This window comes from Pleurodeles waltl, chromosome 2_2 (genome assembly GCF_031143425.1).
Source record: "Pleurodeles waltl isolate 20211129_DDA chromosome 2_2, aPleWal1.hap1.20221129, whole genome shotgun sequence".
NCBI classification, from domain to species: Eukaryota; Metazoa; Chordata; class Amphibia; order Caudata; family Salamandridae; genus Pleurodeles; species Pleurodeles waltl.
The window spans coordinates 474,635,934-474,660,892 of NC_090439.1; the positions used below are offsets into that span (position 1 = coordinate 474,635,934).

The window sequence follows — 24,959 nt, forward strand, 5'->3', positions numbered from 1 at the left end:
GAAAAAGGCAAAGTCGACATGGCATCCCCCTCAGGATGCCATGCACACAAAATACTGCCTGTGGCATAGGTAAGTCACCCCTCTATACCACAGGTGAGGGCATAGCTGCATGAGCAATATGCATCTACAGTGTCTAAGTCTATTCTTAGGCATTGTAAGTACAGTGTGGCCATATTAAGTATACGGTCTGGGAGTTTGTCAAAAACGAACTCCACAGTTCCATAATGGCTGCACTGAATACCAGAAAGTTTGGTATCAAATTTCTCAGAATAATAAACCCACACTGATGCCAGTGTTGGATTTATTACAAAATGCACTCATAGGGCATCTTAGAGATGATCCCTGTATTTTACCCAATCCTTCAGTGCAGGACTGACTGGTCTGTGCCAGCCTGCTGCTGAGAGACTAGTTTCCGACCCCATGGGGTCAGGGCCTTTGTGCCCTCTGAGGCCAGAAACAAAGCCTGCTGTGGGAGGAGGTGCTTCACACCTCCCCCTGCAGGAACTGTAACACCTAGCAGAGAGCCTCAAAGGCTCAGGCTTTGTGTTACAATGCCCCAGGGCACTCCAGCTAGTGGAGAGGCTCGCCCCGTGGACACAGCCCCCACTTTTGGCGGCAAGTCCAGGGGATATAATGAGAAAAACACGGAGGAGTCACCCACCACTCTGGACAGCCCCTAAGGTGTCCTGAACTGAAGTGACCCCTGCCTTTAGAAATCCTCCATCTTGTTTTTGGAGGATTCCCCAATAGGATTAGTGATGTGGCCCCTCCCCCCAGGGAGGAGGCACAAAGAGGGTGTAGCCACCCTTCAGGACAGTAGCCATTGGCTACTGCCTCCCAGACCTAAACACACCCCTAATTTTAATTTTAGTATTTAGGGTCACCCAGGAACCCAGGAAATCAGATTCCTGCAATCTGAACTAAAAAGGACTGCTCACCTACAAGCCTGCAGAGATGACAGAAGACGACAACTGCTTTGGCCCCAGCCCTACCGGCCTGTCTCCTGATTCGAAAACCTGCAACCAGCAACGCAATCAACAGGGACCAGCGAACTCTGAAGCCTCAGAGGACTGCCCTGAATCCCAGGAATAAGACACTCCTGTAAGCAGCGGCTCTGCTCAACAAACAGCAACATTCTTGCAACTTTTCTACAACTTCAAAGACCTCACTCTTCCCGCCTGAAGCGTGAGACTTCATACTCTGCACCCGACGCCCCCGGCTCGAGATCCAGAGAACAAACACTACAGGGAGGACTCCCCGGCGACTGCGACCCCGTGAGCAGCCCGAGAGGACTCCCTTGGGCACCCACAGCGACACCTGCAGAGAGAATCCAGAGGCTAGGCTCCCCCTGACCGTGACTGCCTGGACCAAGCACTGCACCCGCAGCCCCCAGGACCAGAAGAATCTTAACTTCAGTTCAGGAGTAACCCCCAGACGACCCTCTGCCTAGGTCAGGTGGTGGCTGGCCCGAAAAGCCCCCCTGTGCCCTGCCTGCACCGCTAGAGTGACCCCCGGGTCCCTCCATTGAAACCAATACAAAACATGACGCCTGCTTTGCACACTGCACCCGGCCGCCCCTGTGCCGCTGAGGGTGTGTTGTGTGCCTACTTGGGTCACCCACAGTGCTCTACAAAACTCCCCTAGTCTGCCCCCCAAGGACGCGGGTACTTACCTGCTGGCAGACTGGAACCGGAGCACCCCTGTTCTCCATGGGTTTCTATGTGTTTTGGGCACCTCTTTGACCTCTGCACCTGACCAGCCCTGAGCTGCTGGTGTGGTAACTTTGGGGTTGCCTTGAACCCCCAATGGTGGGCTACCTATGCCCAGGAACTGAGACTTGTAAGTGTCTTACTTACCTTGCAATCTAACCAATACTTACCTCCCCCTGGAATTGTTAATTTTTGCACTATTTTTAAAATAGCCTATTGCCATTTTAACAAAAACTGTATATGTTATTGCTCTACTTCAAAGTTCCTAACTTACCTGTGTGGAGTACCTTGCATTTTATGTATTTATTTCAAATCTTGTACTTGTGGTTCTAAAAATAAATTAAGAAAATATATTTTTCTATATAAAACCTACTGGCCTGGAGCAAAGCCTTTGAGTGTGTATTCCTCATTTATTGCCTTTGTGTGTACAACAAATGCTTATCACTACCCTCTGATAAGCCTACTGCTCGACCACACTACCACAAAATAGAGCATTAGAATTCTAATTTTGTCATTATCTTACCTCTAAGGGGAACCCTTGGACTCTGTGCACACTCTCTCTTACTTTGAGATAGTATATACAGAACCAACTTCCTACACACGGGAAAACAATAGCTGACGTAAGCTTGCAGGTATGGTGCCTATATACAACCGCAACGTCATCATGGTGACCACAACGCACGCGGAGCCAAATGACCCCACCTGACTGCATGCAAGGGTACTGCTCGAAGACAAATCTCCAGATCCAGTCTGACACCAGGGGGAAATTCTAAGGTAAGGAATCTTCAACTAGAAGTCTCTATCAGGTGGCATTTTTTTAAAATCTGTTTAACATCCATCTAACAAGGCTGTTTTTCTGACAGCTTTCATTGCCGTGGTCAAAGACTCACAGATTTTGCAGCTTATTGTATCAATCCAGCAACTCATTCATCTGGAGATTTTAAAGGTGTTGTCATTACACTATACTGTTATTAACCAGCAGATTCAATAATGGATCTAGGTGAATGTTCTATTCACAGTAAGGTTGGATTTTGCTCTGAGGTGTTGCACTTTTGATTCTGTGAAGGGTAGCTATCATTCAGAGTAGTCAACAAAGTGAATGTGCCCATTAAGGTAAGCCTGGGAAAAAAGGCATGGGGAGCCATTAGGGCACCCTTTGGTGAAGAGTCTCAAATATTACCAATGATCTCAGTGGAAGGGCTTCAAATGAAGTAATAAGAGTTGGAGCTCTGCTCATGGAGACTTGCTGTAAGGTAAGAATGTCCTTGTAGGAAAGTGCCTCTGTTGGCATGGTTACCTCCCCCACATTTTGCCTAGTGTTGATGCCAACTTTGATTGAAAGTGTTTTGGGACTCTGCTAACCAGGCCCCAGCACCAGTGTTCTTTCCCTAAAACCCTGGCACACAGCTTAGTCCCTTGTAAAAGGTACACATGGTACCAAGGGCCTTGTGGCCAGGGAGGGTTTCTAAGGGCTGCAGCATATACTATGCCACCCTGGGGACCCCTCACCTAGCACATGCACACTGCCTTGCAGCTTGTGTGTGCTGGAGGGGAGAAAAAGACTAAGTCGACATGGCACCCCTCTCAGGGTGCCATGCCCACAAACCACTGCCTGTGGCATGAGTAAGTCACCCCTCTAGCAGGCCTTACAGCCCTAAGGCAGGGTATGCTATACCACAGGTAAGGGCATAACTGCAGGAGCAATATGCCTTTACCTACAGTGTCTAAGTCCATTCGTAGACACTGTAAGTGCAGTGTAGCCACATTGAGTATTTGGTCTGGGAGTCTGTCATTACGAATTCCACAGCACCATAAAGGCTTCACTGAATACTGGGAAGTTTGGTATCAAACTTCTCAGCACAATAAACCCACACTGATGTCAGTGTGGGATTTATTGAAAAATGCACACAGAGGGCATCTTAGATATGCCCCAGTATGTCATCCCAACTGCTAGTTTAAGACTGACCAATCTGTGCCAGCCTGCCACTTTCAGACGAATTTCTAACCACATGGGGTGAGTGCCTTTGTGCACTCTGTGGTCAGAAACAAAGCCTGTCCTGGGTGGAGGTGCTTTACACCTCCCCTGCAGGAACTGTAACAACTGGCGGTGGCCTCAAAGGGTCAACCCTTGGCTTACAGTGCTCCGAGGGCACTCCAGCTAGTGGAGATGCCTGCCCCACAGACATAGCCCCACTTTTGGCTACAAGTCCGGCAGGAAAATTAGGGAAAGCAGGGAGGAGTGACCACCCCAGCCAGGACAACCCCTAAGCTGTCCAGAGCTGAGGTGACCCCCTCCCTGCAGAATCCTCCATCTTGGTTTGGAGGACAGAGAGTAATAGGGTTAGGAATGTGCTCCCCTCCCCACAGGGAGTGGGAACAAGAAGGGGTGTAGCCACCCTCAGGGACAGTAGCCACTGGCTACTGCCCCCAGACCCTAACACGCCCCTAAATCTAGAATTTAAGGGCCTCCCTGAATCCAACTCACCAGATTCCTGGCGACCTACAAAGAAGAAGAAGGACTGCTGAGCTGAAACTCCCACAGAGAAGAAGAAAGATGACAACTGCTTTGGCCCCAGCCACACCGGCCTGCCTCCTGCTTCAGAGAACCTGCAAAAAGAACAGCATCCACGGGGCCCAACGACCTCTGCCAACTCCACAAGACTGCCCTGCACCCCATAAGGAACAAAAACTCCAGAGGACAGCAGCTCTGTCCCAAGGAAACTTTCTACCAAGCACTCCCACCTCACTCCATATGCGCGAGTCCTGACCCCTGTGCACCCGGCGCCCATGGCCAGTGTCCAGGTGGTCCACCCAGCAAGAAAGGGTCCCCAGGCCATTGGGACCAAGAGCCCACCCTTGGTTTACCCCTCCAAGCCCGCACAATGACGCCTGCAGAGAGAATCCAGAGGACCCACCTGACCAAGAGCTCCGGATGAAGATATCCAATGCCTACAGGACATTCGCAGCCCCTAGGCCTTGGAGAATCTGACCCCCAGTGCAGTATCGACCAGCAGGCGGCCCGCTACCCTATCCAACCAGTGGTGTGCCCGAGACCCCCTTCCCCCGGACCTCGCCTGCTGCGTCTGAGTGACCCCCCAGGGTCTCCCATTGATCTACACTACAAACTCGACATCCTGTTTGCACACTGCACCCGGCCGCCCCTGTGCTGCAGGGGGTGGGTGTTTGGTGCCTACTTGGAGCCCCTCCAGTGATCTTTCAATCCCCCTTGGTCTGCCCTCCGAGTCGCAGGTACTTACGTGCTGGCTGACCAAGATCAGAGTATCCCTGTCTCCATAGGAGTCAACGTTAATTTGGTTCCTCTTTGACCCCTGCACCCGGCCGGCCCCATGTTTCTGGTGGTGGGTGTTTGGGGTTAACTTGAACCCCCCAGCAACGGACTACCTAAAACCTGGAGATAGGAACTATAAATCGTGTACTTACCTGTTACACTGTAAGATCTTTTCTTCCCCCAGGAACAGTTGAAAATTGCACTGTCTACTTTTAAAATCGCTTTTTGCCATTTTAAAGAAAACTGTATACATTGTTGATTCCATTCAGTTTTAAGTATTACTATGCAAAGTACCTTTCATTTTATGTACCTACCTGCAAACTGAATCTTGTGGTTCTAGACATAAATTAACAAAACATTTTTCTATATAAAATGTATAAATGTATTGGTCTGGAGTTAAGTCACTGAGTGTGTGTGTGTTTCTTCTATTGTTTGTGTGGGTACAACAAATGCTTAACACTACCCTCTGATAAGCCTAACTGCTCGACCACACTACCACAAATAGAGCATTAGTATTATCTGTTATTGCCCCTGTCAAGCCTCTGGGTAACACCCAGACTCTGTGCACACTATATCTCATTTTGATATAGTATGTACAGAGCCAGCTTCCTACAGTCCTCTACTAGAGAATTTCTTGGGGCTTCAACTGGAATATTGAACATTGTAGCTCTGCTCATGATGACTCACTGCAATGTAAGAATGTCCTATACTAGAGAAATTCTTTCTGGGGACAGTGTACGCGGTGTAAGACAAAACTGATTAATCCTGGGTGTTTCCACCCTGGCTTCTGGAGCCTCTTGTAAGGGCACTGATATAACACTACTCCTTTTGGGGTGCTCTCCTGGCAGAATCAACTTCTTCCAGGCAATGAGTTCTGGTGTGCACAAATACTCTAGCTCTTCATCTGCGTGTATGCTTACCTATGGCACCATGTACAGGTGCTTTAGTAGAATGGGACGTAAGCATTAACATCAACTTGGTGATGAGTGGCTGGACTGCATGTTCTTTGACGCAGGGTGACTGGACATCTAAGTTTTGTTTAGAATCTCCTTGATGTTCGACAGACATCCCTGTTGATGAAGATCTCCTTGGGATTGATGGCAGCGATGTCCTTCACAGTAAGCGTGTAACAAACCTGCCCGAGCACTTTGGCATCAAAGCTGAATAGCATTACTGTTCATGACACAGAGTAAGGGCAGCTCCTTCACAATGGCCTAGGAGCCTCACTCCCCTGGCTAAGACCTAGCTGCTGTAAAATAAAACAATATTTAATTATAATTTTATTTTACAGTTCCTGGCTCAGCCTGCAGCAAGCACAGGTAGGGACGGAGTTGGGCCACGGGAGGGGGGAGTCTGTGCACTTTAAGGGAGCATGTGTGTTTGGCCAGCCGTCTTAGGGCCGTCAAACATACATGAGCACTTAGGTTTCTCCAACCCAGCTGTGTACACAGCTGAGTTGGAGAAACTGCGCAGACTCCCTTGCAGTGTCTGAGCAGCAGGCCAAGCCGCTCAGACCAAACCTGGAGCATCTCTCATGCTAGGTTTAGCATGCCAGCACCAGGATTTCTGGGGAGTCTGTGCTGGTGTCCCAGTGAATGCTGGGACACCAGAGGAGAAGAGGAGCGCGAGGCAGCCGGTGGTTTACAGAAGTCTTGGACAGGGCTAAGATAAAGGAAGTATTCTGCCCAGCACCTCACTTCCTCTTTTTGCTGAGGTATGCCAGCAACCTGGAGGAGGATAGAAAAAGATTCTTACAAGAATGATTCCCTCATGACCTTTCAATATCCTCCTCAACATTATTTGTGAAAAGGGACATTCTTCTACTGTGCAGGTCCCTCGTAGGCAGAGGTTGTCTGAGACATTTCCAATGTTTTTGTCATCACACGACGACGAGAAGAGAAGGCAATGAACTAAAAAATCTTTCTGACAAATGTGTGTGTGGGTGAAACACCTCAAATGGTTATTAATAATGTGGATTTAAATGTGCTATGATTGAAATAATTCTAACTTGAATAATAAATCGGCACAGCTCAGGTTTCAAAAACAAAATCTCTTTTAAATGTGTTCTGGGATTCCTATCATATGCAGAGATCATCATGATCATCAAGGGAGATTCCATGATGGAGGAAAGTCATCACCTTGCTCTACATTAAAAATAAATAGTAAAAGGTAATCCATTTAATTTCAACATACCTAGCCATTTCATCTTCAATATATTTCTTTACCGTGCTGGTTGTCACAGTCCTGTCCAGCTTCGTTATTGGAATACATTTGGTTTCACCGTACAAAGCTTGAGGCTCCTGAATGAATGAAACCCAAATGGCACAACATTTTAAAAAACATAAATTCAGTAAAGTATTACAGTTTTGACTCATTTTTTAACAAGTAATTTCTCAAGCAATGGGTAAAACCAAGAGGACTGAATACTATTTCCGTTATAAGCCATACATTCCTCTGTGCTTTCGAACTTTGTGGGCATTCACAAACATTTGCAAGGCCTCTCTGTTATTCCAGTACATATGTGGCCCTTGTATGTAAAGTATAATTGTTATTACAGTATCCATACAATATTCACCTATTAAAAGATCACTCTGACAGATCACTTATTCCCAAGGTATATAAAGAACAAAAGAGATAAACCTACTTCATCTCTTCACCAAGCTACTGAAAGCCTTGCATTCAGTTGCAGGCCGTTTTATGCCTCAAAGAAGCTTCTGCTTTTCTTAGTCTTGACTAGATTAAAGCACTGACGATGCAGTGGTCATGGTTGTGCATCCCAGAGATCTGCTGTGGTTCAGTTCATGTTTGTCTGTAGGTTTTAGAAATTTCTTCAAGGAATGGACACTCGGAAGATTTCCTTTAAGTGCATGTATTGCAGAGAAAGCAAAACCCTCCCCTTACCTTGTTATGAGGGCTGCATACCTGTGAACCCTTCATGCTTTCTAAGTAGCACCATCATTTTGTCCTGTGCCTATAACTCATCCATCCATTCAGGCAGCATCATCAAACAATCCCTACTTGGGCTTTGTCTGTGAGGAAACAGAGCCTATTTCAGTGCCCCCCCATCATGCTGTATAACCTCTAGCTGCTGCCCCAGCATGCCCTGACCATCTCTGCATCATGACATCTGTCCCTGCGTCACTTGGCTCAGGGTAATGTTCTTGTGAATACAGTGCACATTGAATATCACCGCTTGTGTGAGAAGTGTGTGCTGTATGAAACACTCATTCTCCTAATGACATGTGTTTCTAATGATGCAGTGTCTCTGTATTCTGGGTGCCTGTTTACTTGATAAGGTGCAGTGTAGTTGTCCGGGAGACAACTACCCTATGTCTCTCACTTCAGGTGAAGTTACAATTGCACACGTTAATCTTGCAGCCCCAAACCAATGCATTTGTAAGCTTCTGATTAGACATGAACACTATAACAGGGAAAGCAAGAGTATTAATGAGAAGAACTGAGGCAGCAGTCTAGCTTGTCTATAAGAGCCAAAACAAGAGCAGTGCCAGTAATATTCATCCTCTGCAAATTCTCTTGCTTTCAGTCATTCTCCTTCCTCTCTGCCTCCTGTTTCTTCATCTTTCCAACGCTTAGGATGGCTCCCTTCCTTGCTCTCTATTTCTTACTCATATTTCTTTCTGGCTCCACTTTCTGTCTCTGCTCCCTTGCTTTCTCCCTCCTTGCAGGGAGGTGGGTTCTGCTTGCAGACTCCCCCCACTTTTTGCTTGGCTTTGGATGCACCTTCGACTGAGGTGCACTGGGTTCCTGCTAGCCAGGTCCTCAGTGGAAGTGTTCCTTCCCTAAAACAAAGCCACCTGACCACTTGATCCTCAAGTGACTAGGCCTTTCAGCCACTTACAAGACCCTAGTAAATGGTACCCCTGGTACTGTACTTATGGCATGGGTACTGGAGAGGGCCTCTCAGAGCTGCAGCACAACTTTTGCCACTCTGAGGGACCCAGCACCAACCTTGTACAGACTTCCATTGCAGGCTGCGTGACAAGGTGCTCCCCAAAATTGAAGACATGACATGGAACACAGAGCCTTAGAGGTGCCCCCCTACAAAACCTACCAACTCCTAGTGTAGGCACTGACTGGTCAAAACCAGTACAACCACCGTAGACAAAGTTCTGGCCCACTGAGGTAAGAGCCAGTGCTCTCAAGGGCTTAGAACAAAGGCCTGTTCTGGGCAGAGGTGTGACCTCTCCCAAGTAGAATGGAAGTCCAAGTGGCCCACACTTCCAGTGAAGGTTCCCTGGCTCTTACGATAAGAGTCTACCATGGGCTGACCCCTGCCGGACTCCCCAGCGACACCTACAGCCTAAATCTGAAGGACCCCCCGACCGCGCCCTGCCTGAGAGAGGGACTGCTTTTCAGTTTATGCACAACATGTGTATCTGCAGCTACACATGCCATCAAACAGAAAATGTCACTTACCCAGTGCGCATCTGTTTGTGGCATATGCATCTCATCCGAATGTGCCCTGTCGTACCTAGCTAAAAGGGCTTGGGAATTAGCAATGCGCCACTGATTTGCAGCCTGAGTTGCCACCCTTTTGCCTGCTGCATCGAATTGGCGGCTTTCTTTATCATGGGGAGGAGCATCCCCTGTGGACTGGCTATTTGCACGTTTTCTAGCTGCACTGACTACAATGGTGTCTGGGGGTAACTGCTGTGAAATGACAACTGGATCAGTTCGTGCCGCTTTATATTTTGTATCTATTCTAGGTGTTAACACCCTGGCCTTGATTGGTTCTTTAAAAATGTCATCTGCATGTTTCGGCATACCAGGTAGCATTAGCAAACATTGGTATTGTTTGTGAGTTAAGGAAAGAGTGTTGAATAGAAAATCCTCTTCTAAGGGGTCGGAGTGCATCCGCACACTTTGATAGGCGGCTGTTCTGGAAATGACCTGATTATAGGCTGTGGTACCCTCAGTTGGAGATGGTCTTGTAGGATACAAATCAGGATCACTGGGTGGAATTGGGTCAGTCATAAATGTCCTATGGATCCACGTTATAAATACTATCACCCATAGAGGCCCCATGTGAAGAAGCAGGACACTGTGTGGGTGAAGTTGGTGGTGGAGCGTGAGGTGGTGCAGAAGAGGAAAGAAAAGGCAAATGTGGAGGAGCAAGCTAAATGGTCTTTGGCTTTTCCTTATGTTTAAATATTTTCACCGGTGAAGAGCCAGCATCCAAACTCTCCTGAAATGCTAAACTGGAAGAAGAGAGGCAATAATCTTTCCAGTCTCTTTCTGGATTTGAATCCTCCTTTGTTTTTGGTTCATGACTTCAAGAATGGGTCTAATGTCTGTCTCATCTCCCTACTGTTCTGAAGATGAAGCCTGTTTTCTGCCTCCAAATTAATGCTCTGAAATTTTGGTGGCAGTATGCTTCATACGGGCCGAAAAAGTGGACTGAGCAGCAGGGGAAAATGTTTTCGGCTCCCAAGACGGGCTTTGATGTTTTGGCTCCGAAGAGGAGCGAGGATGTTTCGGCTCCGATGTGGTATGAAGCCGACTTGGTTCCTAAGTGGAAGCCTCCATCTTTCGACTCAACTCAGAGACAGGCGTGACAGTCTGTTGTTGGGAGTGAGTCTTGGCCTTTTTCGGGGCCGAACCCGAGGGTTGGTCGACGGTTTCATGTTTTCGGGTCAAACCATGGCTAGCAAGCGGTGGTATACCCAAGGCCTTCTGTGATTTTTTAGTTTGTTGGGAAGGGGCTGGTGTACTCATGTACTGCGCCCCAGGGTGTACCTGGCTGTCCTCCTCTGAATCTCGGTCGGAGTCAGAGTCTCTAATGGAGACTGCCATCTGTGCCTGTTCCTCACCAAAGAGGTCGGGTGTCTGCTCTGTGGACTTCGACGCCATCTCCCACTGCCTTGCTCGTTGATCTTGTAAGATCTTCGATCGAAAGGACGAACAAGCCTCGCAGGTCTCTTATTGGTGGTCTGGAGAAAGGCAGGGGTTACACACCGAATTCTGGTCGGTGTAGGGGAACTTGGCGTGGCACCAAGGACAGAATCCGAATGGAGTCCAATCCATGAGCCTGTGACACAGTAGGCCCGAAGAGGCCTGAAAAGGGCGCTGACACCCGAAGGGTGTTTAATGGAACCCAATGCTACAATGGGATCGAGTGTAGTCAGAAACCGCGTTCAAAAACTATACTGACGTTAAGATAAAAGATAGAAAAGTTCAGATAGTACCAAACCAAAAGTACCGAAGCCAGAGGGAACACGTTCGAACCAGACAGCGGAAAGAAAACAATCTAACAAAGGAGTCGATGCCCATGCGCACTATCACCGAGAGGAGGAGATGTCACTCGATCCCATGACTCGAAAAAAGCTTCTTCAAAGAAAAACAACTTGGAACACTCCGAGCCCAACACTAGATGGCGACATATGCACAGCATGTGTTTCTGCAGCTACACATGTCATCGAACGAACACACACACACACACACACACACACATATATATAATAAAAAGCACTGTGGTTCTTTCATGTGTGGTAAGTTGCTGTGTGACTATTGTGGTATTGCATAAGCTTTGTATGTCTCCTACATAAGTCTTGGCTTCTCATCAACAGCTACCTCTAGGGAGCCCTGGCTTCCTAGACACTGCCTTCACTTCACTATCAGGGATTGCCTGGACTTGGTATTAGGTGTCAACACCATAAGTGTTCACCACACACCAGGCCAGCTTCCTACAGCAGACATAAACACCTCACAGATAACCTAAAACAGTACAAAGATGCTGACAGATCTGCCTTAACAATGCCTTTACTGGACACAATATTTCTTTCATAAGTACTGCCACTATTGAACAAGATACTTGCCTTCGGTAACGATTTATCTGGTAGAGACATATTCTAGTTGTAGATTCCTTACCTTAGAATTTCCCCCAGGCGTCTGACTGGAACTGGAGATTTTTTTCTTCGAGCAGTACCCTTGCTCACCATCAGGTGGCGTTAGTCAACTACGTGTGCGTCGTTGGCTTTGTGGTCGTATATAGGTGCCACCCCTGCGTGCTGACGTCAGTTTCTCTTCATGACTTTCAACACCAGAAGTATGGAAACATGAATCACACTGAGAATGGTGCGGCAGAACTAGGACCCTGAAAAGGGAATCCCTGTCCCTAGACATCAGTTCACAGCACTAGAAGGATGGGCGGGTCGGTAAGGAAATTGCAACTAGATTATGTCTCTACCAGATAAATTGTTACCATAGCTAAGTAACTTGTTCATCTGATAAGAGACTTCTAGTTGCAGGTTCCTTACCTTAGAACAGACACCCAAGCAATACCATCCTCGGCGATAGGCTGTGAACCAAGATCCTACTAGAAAGTCCTGCAGGACCAAACGGGCAAAGTAGCCACCTCTGAAGACCACACTGTCCAGGCAGTAATGTCTTGTGAACGTGTGCAGGGATGCCCAAATTGCTGCCTGGCAGATGTCCAGGATAGGAACTCCGTGTGCTAACGCTGTGGTGGCAGCAGTTGTACTGGTGGACTGAGCACATAAGGCCTGAAGTGGTTGCTTCTTTGCCAAAGTGTAGCACATTTTGATGCAGAGCACCACCCATCGCAAGATGATTCGCTTCTGAACCACCCGTCCTTTTTTTTGCACCCACATATCCCACAAAGAGTTGATCGTCCACCTGGAAATCTTTGGCATGATAGAGGTGGAGCGCCAGCGATCTTTTTGGATACAGGCAGTGAAGTCTCTCCTCTTCATGAGAGGCATGTGGGGGCACGTAAACAGTAGGCAAAGTGAAGGATTGGCCTACATGAAAAGGCGTAACAACCTTAGGAAGGAAGGAGGCCCTGTACGAAGCATCACTTTGTCAGGATGGACAGATGAAAATGGAGGCTTCAATGAAAGAGCTTGAAGCTCACTCCCTCTGCGAGCAGAGGTGATGGCAATCAGGAAAGCAGTTTTTAGTGTGAGGAGCCAAAAGGGACAATTATGGAGTGTCTCAAAAGGGGCACAAAAAAGGTAGGTAAGGAGCAGGTTCAAATCCATCTAGGGCATTATGAACGGGGTAGGTGGGTACAAATGGGTGAGTCTCCTAAGGAATCACCCAATAATGGGAGACTTGAATAGAGAAGATTGATCTGGCAATCTGACAAAGGCCAAGCCTTTAAGGGTGCCCAAGGTAGAGCCCTACTGGGCAAGAGAGGATGAACAGTATAACCTCAGAGAGAGGTGCAGAAAGGGGATAAATAGATTTGTTGGTACACCATGCCATAAATTTGTGCCAACAACAGGAATATACCGTTTTGGTGGAGGGATACCTGACTACCAAGAAAACATTACAGACTTCAAGCGCAAGATCGAAAGCTCTCAACTGCGCCGCTCAAACTCCCTTTTCTTCTTATTTGCGTTCTACACACCAATAGTTGCTGTCTACTCACCATCTCATCCTGGTTTCACATCAATTAATATAAACTTTGCACACAGTCATTTCTGTAAAATTCTTGTTGACCTTCATTCTTTGAGCATTACTCAGTGGCCCTACTGGTGCTCTTCTCTATTGCCTGGTTTAACACCAGGTAAATCTATGGGTGATTGATTATCACCACTAGAATATTCTTTGGTCATATCACTTTCACACACTACTCATAATATATTCTTTACTAAGGAAACCTTACTCTTCTTTTCTTTTTTTTTAATAATCAATTGAATTAAAAAAAAAGTTTCTTCCGGGGTGTACCCCATAAAACAGATAAAATAGTAACACATCACAGTTAAAATAATAGCAATATTTTTGATATTCGAGATAAATGCCATTTATTTAAACAAAGCATAGTTAATAACTGAATATTCATAAATAATCAAAAGTGTTAATATTAGCAACAAATTTCATCCAAGAATCCTGCAATTCATGGCAGTCATTAGTCAGAAAGTAAGCCTTAACTGTTTCCTTTGCAACCATATCATATATATATATAATAATCTTCTTACCCCCAAGTTTAAGAAGTGTATCAGTATTTTATTGTAGGGCTGACTGGTACTGCAGTGTCTAAAACCATAATTGGCACATAGTGTCCAAAATCATTTTTCCATGCAGATAAGAACACTGGGCTAAAGAAAACAACATGTATATGTTTTCCAGTACATTGTTACATACTTTACAGAACCTGACATGAGCCGGGCCAGGTTTCCATTTTATGCGTAAATTGATGACATGCAGGGATTTGATTCTGAATGTAATATACATGGTTTTTGCCTGGTGGGGTAGTATTTTGTCTATATATGGTTCAAAACGCAGGGTAGAAATCTATCTGAGAGAACACCACTTCTAATTTTCAGTTGGCATGTGATCAGCATGAGATGACAATAAGTTGAACCCCACCATGATATCTCCTGCATAGTATCCACCCTCTTGTTCTTCAGCAGATGACTGATGTTCTACAGCCCTTTCCTGGGCTGTCGCCCCTCTGGAATAGCCTATTTTAACACACAGAGCCAGGAATGAGTCTGCCTGCATCAGGGTCTGACATACAATCATACACCACCCCACCAGCCAGCTTCTGCCCTCCCTGGCCTAGAGGCAGACACTCTCCCAGTTACCCAAATACTCTTGTCATCAGATACAAAAGCCACAGGACCTCAGGGCGCATGTTGGTGCAGACCGCCTCCTTCCTGCTGGACCAACAAGACTACAGGTGGGGCCCTGGGAGGAATCAACCCGTGCCTACCATGCCCTCGTCCCATGGGAATGCTGAGACCTTGATATTGCAAAAGGACTGGAGGCTCTATACTGTCGCCTCCCCCCCATTTCAGTGTCACAGATGACACCCCCCACCTACTGAGAGTTCAATGGGCAATTAATACCTGCCGAGAGTCCCACTCTGAACTCTGCATGGCTTGACCATAACCTGCCCTAAACTCCTCCACCTAGCCCATTGATGGGAGTGATCACGTGACACATAGGTCGGGGAAATGGTCTGGTTGCACCCTTGCTGTACACTAAGCAATACCTTTATCTGCGATTACCTGGTAGAAGACAGACATATCTCGGGTGTGCCAAAGGCCAGCAGCAAGGCTTCTCAACAACTTCTCCTTATGAAAGTATTGAGAGGGGGGAACCCCCGAGTTCCTCCCCACAGCCAGAACTATCTAGGGATCTTATACTGAAAGAGATCACAGCAAAAAATAATCAGAGTGGACCTAGGTTCCTTACACTCCAGCCTAGATGGCCTGTAACAATGCATGTCCTTTTTGCTGGTGAAAGGCTGAGCTCCGCAGATTCCTGTAGTCCAGATATCTGGCACCTTAAGCAAAAAGTGGTGGACTTAAGAGACCAGGCCCACAGAGACAATGTCACATTCTATGGAATCCCAAAGAAAATGGAGCAGGGGGGCAAAAGGCATCCAGAGGCTTTTAGGACGTTTACTTCCCTATATGCTGGGCATGACTTTCAATCCTGCATTTGAATCTCAAATAGCTAACAGGATACAAATGCGGCAATTGCCACAGGATGCCACTGCATGTCCCAGAACGATCATTTAATATTTCTTTCAAACGAACAGATTCACCTAGTCCTCACTGCAGCCAAAAAGCATGGTCCTAATGATCTAGAAGGCCACAAGATCCAGATTGCAGCCAATTTCTCAGAGGACACCAATGCAAAATGGGGGGCTTCTCTGACGCAACAACCCCCAGCTGTGCATTTGGAACATTCAATTTACCTCTTCGAACATGAGGCCATGTGGATAACAATGGAGAGCAACTCAAAGGACTACACTGACCCAGTGGACCAGCCCACATCCTTAACAGTACAGAGGACTGCAGAATGGACCTGATCCCTCTGTCCTCCTCAAGCCTCGATAACTGTCCTCACCCTTGGGGAGGGTGACAGGGTTATCTTACAGCAAGGGCCGGGCCTGCACAGACTTCGTCAAACAAACTCAGCGGGATCAGGCTATTTTAAAACATGGTCACAATCACCCAAGACACCTTTTGGGAAAGATCCAGGTCACCCTTGAAGCCGTGAATCTTTCCTCTGTGATCGCTGACTGCAAATTAATGTATACATGTAGGAAAGTACAATCTTGCCTGGCATGTTACCCCCATTTTTTACTTGTGTGTCAGTTTGTTTCTGCCTGTCTCACTGGGATCCTTCTAGCCAGGACACCAGTGCTCACAGTTTATGGCCTGAATGTGTTCCCTGTGTGGTACGTAACTGTCTCTGAGGCTCTGCTAATCAGAACCTCAGTGCTTATGCTCTCTCTGCCTTTAAAATTGCCACTGCAGGCTAGTGAACATTTTTACTAATTCTGATTGGCACAATGGAACACCCTTATAATCCCCTAGTATATGGTACCTAGGTACTCAGGGTATTGGGGTTCCAGGAGATCCCTATGGGCTGCAGCATTTCTTTTGCCACCCCTAGGGAGCTCAGACAATTCTTACACAGGACTGATACTGCAGCCTGAGTGAAATAACGTCCACGTTATTTCACAGCCATTTTACACTGCACTTAAGTAACTTATAAGTCACCTATATGTCTAACCCTCACCTAGTGAAGGTTAGGTGCAAAGTTACTAAGTGTGAGGGCACTCTGGCACTAGCCAGGTGCCCACACATAGATCAGGGCAATATCCCCGGACTTTGTGAGTGTGAGGACACCATTACACATGTGCACTACATATAGGTCAATACCTATATGTAGCTTCACAATGGTAACTCCGAATATGTCCATGTACATGTCTAAGATCATGGAATTGTCTCCCCATGCCAAATGTGGTATTGGGGTATCAATCCCATGCATCCCCGGGGCTTAAGCATGGACCCCGGGTACTGTCAAACCAGCTCTCTGGGATTTTCACTGCAGCTATCGCTGCTGCCAACCCACAGACAGGGTTCTGCCCTCCTGGGGTCTGGGCAGCCCAGTCCCAGGAAGGCAGAACAAAGGATTTCCTCTGAGAGAGGGTGTTACACCCTCTCCCTTTGGAAATAGGTGTTAAGGGCCTGAGAGGAGTAGCCTCTCCTGGCCTCTGGGAATGCTTTGAAGGGCACAGATCGTGCCCGCCTTGCATAAACCAGTCTACACCGGCTCAGGGATCCCCCAGCCCCTGCTCTGGCACGAAACTAGACAAAGGAAAGGGGAGTGACCACTCCCCTGTCCATCACCAGCCCAGGAGTGGTGCCCAGAGCTCCTCCGGTGTGTCCCAGACCTCTGCCATCTTGAATGCAGAGATGTGAGGGCACAATGGAGACCTTGGAGTGGCCAGTGCCAGCAGGTGACGTCAGAGACCCCTCCTGATAGGTGCTTACCTGACTAGGTGGCCAATCCTCCTCTGAGGGCTATTTAGGGTCTCTCCTGTGGGCTTCTCTTCAGATAACGAGTGCAAGAGCTCACCAGAGTACCTCTGCATCTCCCTCTGACTTCTGCCAAGGATCGACCGCTGACTGCTCCAGGATGCCTGTAAAACTGCAACAAAGTAGCAAGAAGACTACCAGCGACATTGTAGCGCCTAATCCTGCCGGCTTTCTCAACTGTTTCCTGGTGGTGCATGCTCTGGGGGCTGTCTACCTTCACCCTGCACTGGAAGCCAAGAAGAAATCTCCAGTGGGTCGATGGAATCTTTCCCCTGCTAATGCCGGCACCAAACTTCTGCTTCACCGGTCCTCTGGGTCCCTTCTCATCTTGACGACCGTGGTCCCTGAAACATAGGAGCTGGATCCAAGTGACCCAGACAGTCCAGTGGTCCATCTGTCCAAATTTGGTGGAGGTAAATCCTTGCCTCCCCACACCAGACAGTAATCCTGTGTACTGCGTGAACTGCAGCTGCTAGGGCTTCTGCGCACTTTTGCAAGGAATCCTTCGTGCACAGCACAGCCCAGGTCCACAGCACTCTGTCCTGCATTGCTCAACTCGCTGAGTAGTGTTGAAACGACCGCCATGCTCAGTTTTCTTGAACCTGTGTTCAAGTTCTTCTGCGGGTGCTGCCTGCTTCTGCGTGGGCTCTCTGTGTTGCTGAGCGCCCCCTCCGTCTCCTCCTCCAAGGGACGACCTCCAGGTTCTTCCTGGGCCCGGGCAGCACCCATTTTCTTCAACCACGACCTTTGCAGCTAAGCAAGGCCTGTTTGCGGTCTTTCTGTGTGAACAACTCTGCATCCTCCAGCACGCCGTGGGACATCATCTGTGCAAAGGAGAAGTTCCTGGCATCTTCTGTTGTTGCAGATGCTTCAGCTTCTTCCACCCGGAGGCAGCCATTTTGCACCTTCATCCGGGGTTTCGTGACTCTTGGACTTGGTCCCCTTCCTTTGCAGGTCCTCAGGTCCAGGAATCCGTCTTCAGTGCTTTGCAATCGGTTGTGGTCTTTGCAGAATCTCCTATCACAACTTTAGTGTGTTTCTGGGGAAGTAGGGTAACTTTACTTCTACTTTCAGGGTCTTGGGGTGGGGTATCTTGGACACCCTTAGTGTTTTCTTACATTCCCAGCGACCCTCTACACACTACACTGGGCCTGGGGTCACTAAGTGGTTCGCATTCTACTTTCTTAGTATATGGTTTGTGTTGCCCCTAGGCCTATTGCATCCTATTGTATTCTACAGTGTTTGCACTACTTTTCTGTTTACATACCTGATTTTGGTTTGTGTGTATATTTTGTGTATTTTACTTATCTCCTAAGGGAGTATATCCTCTGAGATATTTTTGCCACATTGTCACTAAAATAAAGTACCTTTATTTTTAGTAACTCTGAGTATTGTGATTCTTATGATATAGTGCTATATGATATAAGTGGTACAGTAGGAGCTTTCCATGTCTCCTAGTTCAGCCTAAGCTGCTCTGCTATACCTACCTCTATCAGCCTAAGCTGCTAGAACACTACTAATCTACTAATAAGGGATAACTGGACCTGGCACAAGGTGTAAGTATCATCAGGTACCCACTATAAGCCAGGCCAGCCTCCTACAATACCGTGCGCATTATAATATGTTTTCATGTTAGTTCACTGCTGACCTCTCTACCGCCAGCCCTCTTTAGGCCGCCCCCCTTTTTATTCAGGGACGCTCCATAGTATCCTTTACCATATTTCTCCACCTCCCGACAGTTGGCAATCTGCTAGTCCACAACGATGGATACCTGTCCCAGCATCTCCCTTTCGCTGCCTCCCTAGGGTGGGTTTCTACCCTTCTCCATTACCCGTCCTTCCCCACCTATTGCTTACACTGCCCCTGCAGGAAGGCTATAAATGGCCTGGTGATCGTTCTACCTTTCCACAACCTTAGGCCTCCCCTGCCCATGAGGCTGGAATCTCAGCTTGAGGTTTAGTCACGAGACAAAAGTTTGTATCAGCTCTGCAGCTCCTACAGTTGCTCATGGTTACATACTCCTTGTTACCGATTGCCAGAACTCCTGTCAGAGGGCCACAGGGCACACAGGGGTTACTGTGCCCAACTGTGGTGGTTGAGGCCTTTTACTGCTGATGTCACAGGGAACGACCTACTATGCATTCTGATCATCTGGGCAAAGTACCCTTTCAGCACTTGACTCTCAGTGGTAGCCGTGGACAAGCAGTCAAATACTCCTGTGGGAGGGGGAAGTGTAGATACAAGTAAGTGAACACAACTCATAACTCAAAGTGCACATAGTATGAACAATTAATCAAAGACCAGACTAATACTTACTTTTATAAGAAAAAAAGTACTTTTTATTTCTAGCTCTACCCATCCAAAGGAATAACAAATTAATAAGCAATAACAATCCCCTGAGGTCAGGGCTCTGTTAGATGTCAGGCCAATATCTCTCCCGCCCTCTTTTTTATAATGTGGTCGAGGTTATGCCCCATTCACTGGCAACAGCATCCAGGGACTGCTTACAAGTAGCCCGCACGCAAGAGTTGCCCCTTTACGCTCAGTAATTAGTAAATACTGTCTATGGTGCAACAGCACCTTCAGCAGTGCGTCTCCCATGGACCGACAGGCCCAGATCGAGTATTACCCGATCCTGCAGCCCAGAAGCATTCAGATTTTCGGCAGGCATTGAGTGCAGGAACTTACAAGTTTGGAACCTGCTCTGAGAACTTGAGCTGCTCGTGGTAAATGCACCAGTACCAAGCATAGCAGGATCACTCTCCGCAGCGAGGGTGCGACCTACTCTACACCCTCCTGGGCCCTTCGGGTTCAGTCGTGGCATATCTTATGGTGTCTAGGCCAGCTGGTCACAGTCTCACTACAGGCCCAGGCAACAGCCCTGAAGTCTTTAGACATTTGGACCCAGGAGACCCTCCTGGCACACAGGCTGCCATAGTACCTCCGGATGCAATGTAGACTCATCCTGTGCAGTCACTCACACCACTGCAGCTGCTCCTGGCATAAGGGGTCACTGCTAAGGCGTTCACGAGCCCTAGCACAATGATCACACAATTATTTAAATGGTGGCCCCACTCTTGCATACAACTTCAATTCACTGCAATGAGGGAGTGGGGCTTGGTGCCGTGCACACAAGGTCAACTGCAGCCTTCTTTGGGAATACCAGGGTTGCCAAAAACATTCTAACACAGAGGCTACAAACCGATCAGTACACAACTGAATCCTCACAATCTCGAAAAAAGGAGTCCTTGCAGCAGGGCTCCCCACTGGACCTTGCTCTTTCCAACACACTACTCTCTCACACGGCACACTGGTCTCAGCAAGGATGCAGGCACTAGAGTTTCAGGACAAGTGGTCTTGGTTTCCCTGGGCAATGTTACCTCACCCACATGGGAAACTAGCAGGCTTCGGTCGAAAGCAGAAGTCTTGCAGAGCTTCCCCTCCTCATACAACCCATCTGGCTGCATGGCAGATGACAATGTTTGGGGTCTCAAACCTCTCTTCTTATAGTCCATTGCTAGACACCAACATGAGATTTAGAGTCTGAGTCTGTGAAGTTTTATGTTGGGGTCTGTAGGAGGCTGGCCTGGCTTGTAGTGGGTACCAGAGGTACTTACACCTTGTGCCAGGTCCAGTTATCCCTTATTAGTGTAGAAGAGGTGTTTCTAGCATCTTAGGCTGATAGAAGGTAGCTATGGCAAAGCAGCTTAGGCTGAACTAGGAGACATGTAAAGCTCCTACTATACCACTGGTGTCATATGCACAATATCATAAGAAAACAGAATACACAGATATACTAAAAATAAAGGTACTTTATTTTTATGAAAATATGTTAAAAGTATCTGTGAGTACCCTCAGTATGAGGATGAGAAATATACACAAGATGTATGTACACAAACCAAAATTATGCAGATAATAGCAAAAGGAAGTAATGCAAGCAATGTAAAGTTACAGTAGATTGCAGTAGGAGCACATAGGTATAGGGACAACACAAATCAAATACTCCAAAAGTGGAATGCGAACCACGAATGGACCCCAAACCTATGTGAGCTTGCAGAGGGTCGCTGGGACTGTAAGAAAACAGTGAGGGTTAGAAATATAGCCCACCCCAAGACCCTGAAAGGTAGGTGTAAAGTGCACCTACTACCCCCAGAGAGCACAGAAGTCGTGATAGGGGTATTCTGCAGGAAGAACAAACACCAGCAATGCAACAACAGTGGATTTCCGGACCTGAGTACCTGTAAGACAAGGGGACCAAGTCCTTGAGTCGCGACAGTGTCGAGAGTGGGCAGCAGCCCAAGAAATGCCAGCTGATGGTGCAAGGAAGCTGCCACCTGTTGGAAGAAGCTTGGTGTTCTGCAAGAACGAAGAGGACTAGGAACTTCCCCTTTGGAGGATGGATGTCCCACATCATGAAGAAGCTTGCAGAGGTGTTCCCACGCAGAAAGACCGCAAACAAGCCTTGCTAGCTGCAAGGGTCGCAGTTAGGGTTTTTGGATGCTGCTGTGGCCCAGGATGTCACCACTTGGATGAGGAGACAGAGGGGGCGCCCAGCAAGTCAGGGAGCCCTCACAGAAGCAGGTAGCACCAGCAGAAGTACCTGAACAGGCACTTAGAAGAAAAGTGAACCGGAGTCCACCCGAAGTCACAAAAGGGAGTCCCACGACGCCGGAGGACAACTCAGAAGGTTGTGCACTGCAGGTTAGAGTGTCGGGGACCCAGGCTTGGCTGTGCACGAAGGAAATCCTGGAAGAGTGCACAGGAGCCGGAGCAGCTGCAAATCACGCGGTACCCAGCAATGCAGTCTAGCGTGGGGAGGCAAGAACTTACCTCCACCAAACTTGGACTGAAGAGTCACTGGACTGTGGGAGTCACTTGGACAGAGTTGCTGAGTTCCAGGGACCACGCTCGTCATCCTGAGAGGGGACCCAGAGGACCAGTGATGCAGTCTTTTGTTGCCTGCGGTTGCAGGTGGAAGATTCCGTCGACCCACGGGAGATTTCTTCAGAGCTCCTGGTGCAGAAAAGAGGCAGGCTACCCCCAGAGCATGCACCACCTGGAAACAGTAGAGAAAGCCAGCAGGATGAAGCGATACAAGGTTGCTAGTAGTCGTCTTGCTACTTTGTTGCGGTTTTGCAGGCGTCCTGAGCAGTCAGCGGTCGATACTTTGGCAGAAGGTGAAGACGGAGATGCAGAGGAACTCTGGTGAGCTCTTGCATTCGTTATCTGGTGAGATCCCAAAAGCAGAGATCCTAAATAGCAAGAAAAGGAGGTTTGGCTACCTAGGAAGGAGGATTGGCTACCAAGAGAGGTAAGAGCCTATCAGAAGAAGCCTCTGACGTCACCTGCTGGCACTGGCCACTCAAAGCAGTCCAGTGTGCCACAACACCTGTTTCCAAGATGGCAGAGGTCTGGGACACACTGGAGGAGCTCTGGGCACCTCCCCTGGGAGGTGCAGGTCAGGGGAGTGGTCACTCCCCTTTCCTTTGTCCAGTTGCGCGCCAGAGCAGGGCTGGGGGATCCCTGAACCGGTGTAGACTGGCTTATGCAGAGATGGGCACCATCTGTGCCCATCAAAGGATTTCCAGAGGCTGGGGGAGGCTACTCCTCCCCAGCCTTCACACCTATTTCCAAAGGGAGAGGGTGTTACACACTCTCTCAGAGGAAGTCCTTTGTTCTGCCTTCCTGGGCCAGGGCTACCTGGAACCCAGGAGGGCAGAAACCTGTCTAAGGGGTTGGCAGCAGCTGCAGTGGAGACTCCGGAAAGGCAGTTTGGCAGCACCCGGGTTCTGTGCTAGAGACCTGGGGGATCATGGAATTGTCCCCTCAATGCCAAAATGGCATTGGGGGGACAATTCCATGATCTTAGACATGTTACATGGCCATGTTCGGAGTTACCATTGTGACGCTGTACATAGGTAGTGACCACTGTACAGTGCACACGTGTAATGGTTTCCCCCCCACTCACAAAGTCCGGGGAATTTGCCCTTAACGATGTGGGGGCACCTTGGCTAGTGCCAGGGTGCCCTCACACTAAGTAACTTTGCACGCAACCTTCACCAGGTGAAGGTTAGACATATAGGTGACTTATAAGTTACTTAAGTGCAGTGGTAAATGGCTGTGAAATAACGTGGATGTTATTTCACTCAGGCTGCACTGGCAGGCCTGTGTAAGAATTGTCAGAGCTCCCTATGGGTGGCAAAAGAAATGCTGCAGCCCATAGGGATCTCCTGGAACCCCAATACCCTGGGTACCTCAGTACCATATACTAGGGAATTATATGGGTGTACCAGTATGCCAATGTGCATTGGTGAAATTGGTCACTAGCCTGTTAGTGACAAATTTGGAAAGAAGGGGGAGCATAACCGCTCAGGTTGTATTTAGCAGAGCCTCAGTGAGACAGTTAGGCATCACACAGGAAACACATACAGGGCACATACTTATGAGCACTGGGGCCCTGTCTGGCAGGGTCCCAGTGATACATAGACTAAAACAACATATATACAGTGAAATATGGGGGTAACATGCCAGGCAAGATGGTACTTTCCTACAGGGTCTACTTCTTTTGAAGTGTACACTTCTTTTTTCTTCTTTCTCCTTGAAAGGACGTCTGTCAAACCAAGGAAGACTCCAAAGCTGATTGACCCACAACACAATTCAGGGGAGTGACCATAGTTCACATCTGGATGTGAGCCGCATTGAAATGAGCATCAAAAGGTAACCCCAGGCTCCCAGCCCTACTCTTTATGATTCCCTTATCAGCCCCATCTCCTTCCTGACGTGTCCAGGTCCCTTTCTTGTGATCAATCACAGAATTCAAGAGCAAACTTTTGAACCGTAAAGAGAGAGTTCCTTCCCATCAAGCTCATAGGAATGCAGCAATACACAAGTCTGGGGGATTCCTCTTCTCCTCTTGTCTTCACCAGGCACGACTGAGCTTTCTAACATGGAAGCCGGGGTGTGATGTGTCCTCTACAACTATCACATGTCTGAGCACGCCTTGCAAGACATAAAACTCTGGGAGCCAGGAAATATGTGGTTTCGATTCCGATATGAAACGCCCTCCCCTGCACACTCTTGCACTCCTTGACTGATGGAAGATATGTACTAGCCAACGTTAAGGTCAGTGGGACAGTCCTCAATGTAGGCTCTGTCTATGTCTGCAGGAAAGTACCCTTTTAGACATGGTCACCCGCACTTTTTGTTCACTGATAGTTAGGACTTCTTAAAATAGGAGCAGAGGACATAGCCTCAAATCCTCAAAGGCTTTTTAGCATTTAGTTGTCCATAAAGCTTTCTGGACCATCTTTTTGAGGTGAGGTCATTAAGAAGGGCTACAATGGAGCCATAGTTTTAGTGAACCTCCTGTAGTACCCAGTGAGGCCTTATAAGGCTCTAACCTGGGTCTGGGTGGTGCTGGGGGATGGTACAATCAAAAATGGTTTGGATCTTTCCTTGCAGTGCCTGAATCTGACCACCATCTACCAGATGTCCTAGATATACCACCTCCCCATGCCCTATCTGGCACTTAGAGGCCTTGATAGTGAGGCCTGCCCTTTGCAGAGCCTCTAAGACATTCCCCAGGTGGACAAGGTGATCCTCCCAGGAGGAGCTAAGGACAGCTATGTCATCCAG

General features: G+C 48.0%; 1 protein-coding gene across 3 annotated transcripts in view; it reads right to left on the reverse strand.

Moving 5' to 3' along the window:
* The window catches only part of SMCHD1 (structural maintenance of chromosomes flexible hinge domain containing 1), a 2,128,336-nt gene that overhangs the window by 1,476,302 nt on the left and 627,075 nt on the right, over positions 1–24,959 (reverse strand). For all 3 annotated transcript variants that reach the window (XM_069219969.1, XM_069219967.1, XM_069219968.1), the window contains exon 15: positions 7,192–7,298. In XM_069219969.1, the coding sequence (XP_069076070.1) occupies positions 7,192–7,298 (107 nt within the window). The remainder of the gene's footprint in view (positions 1–7,191; positions 7,299–24,959) is intronic.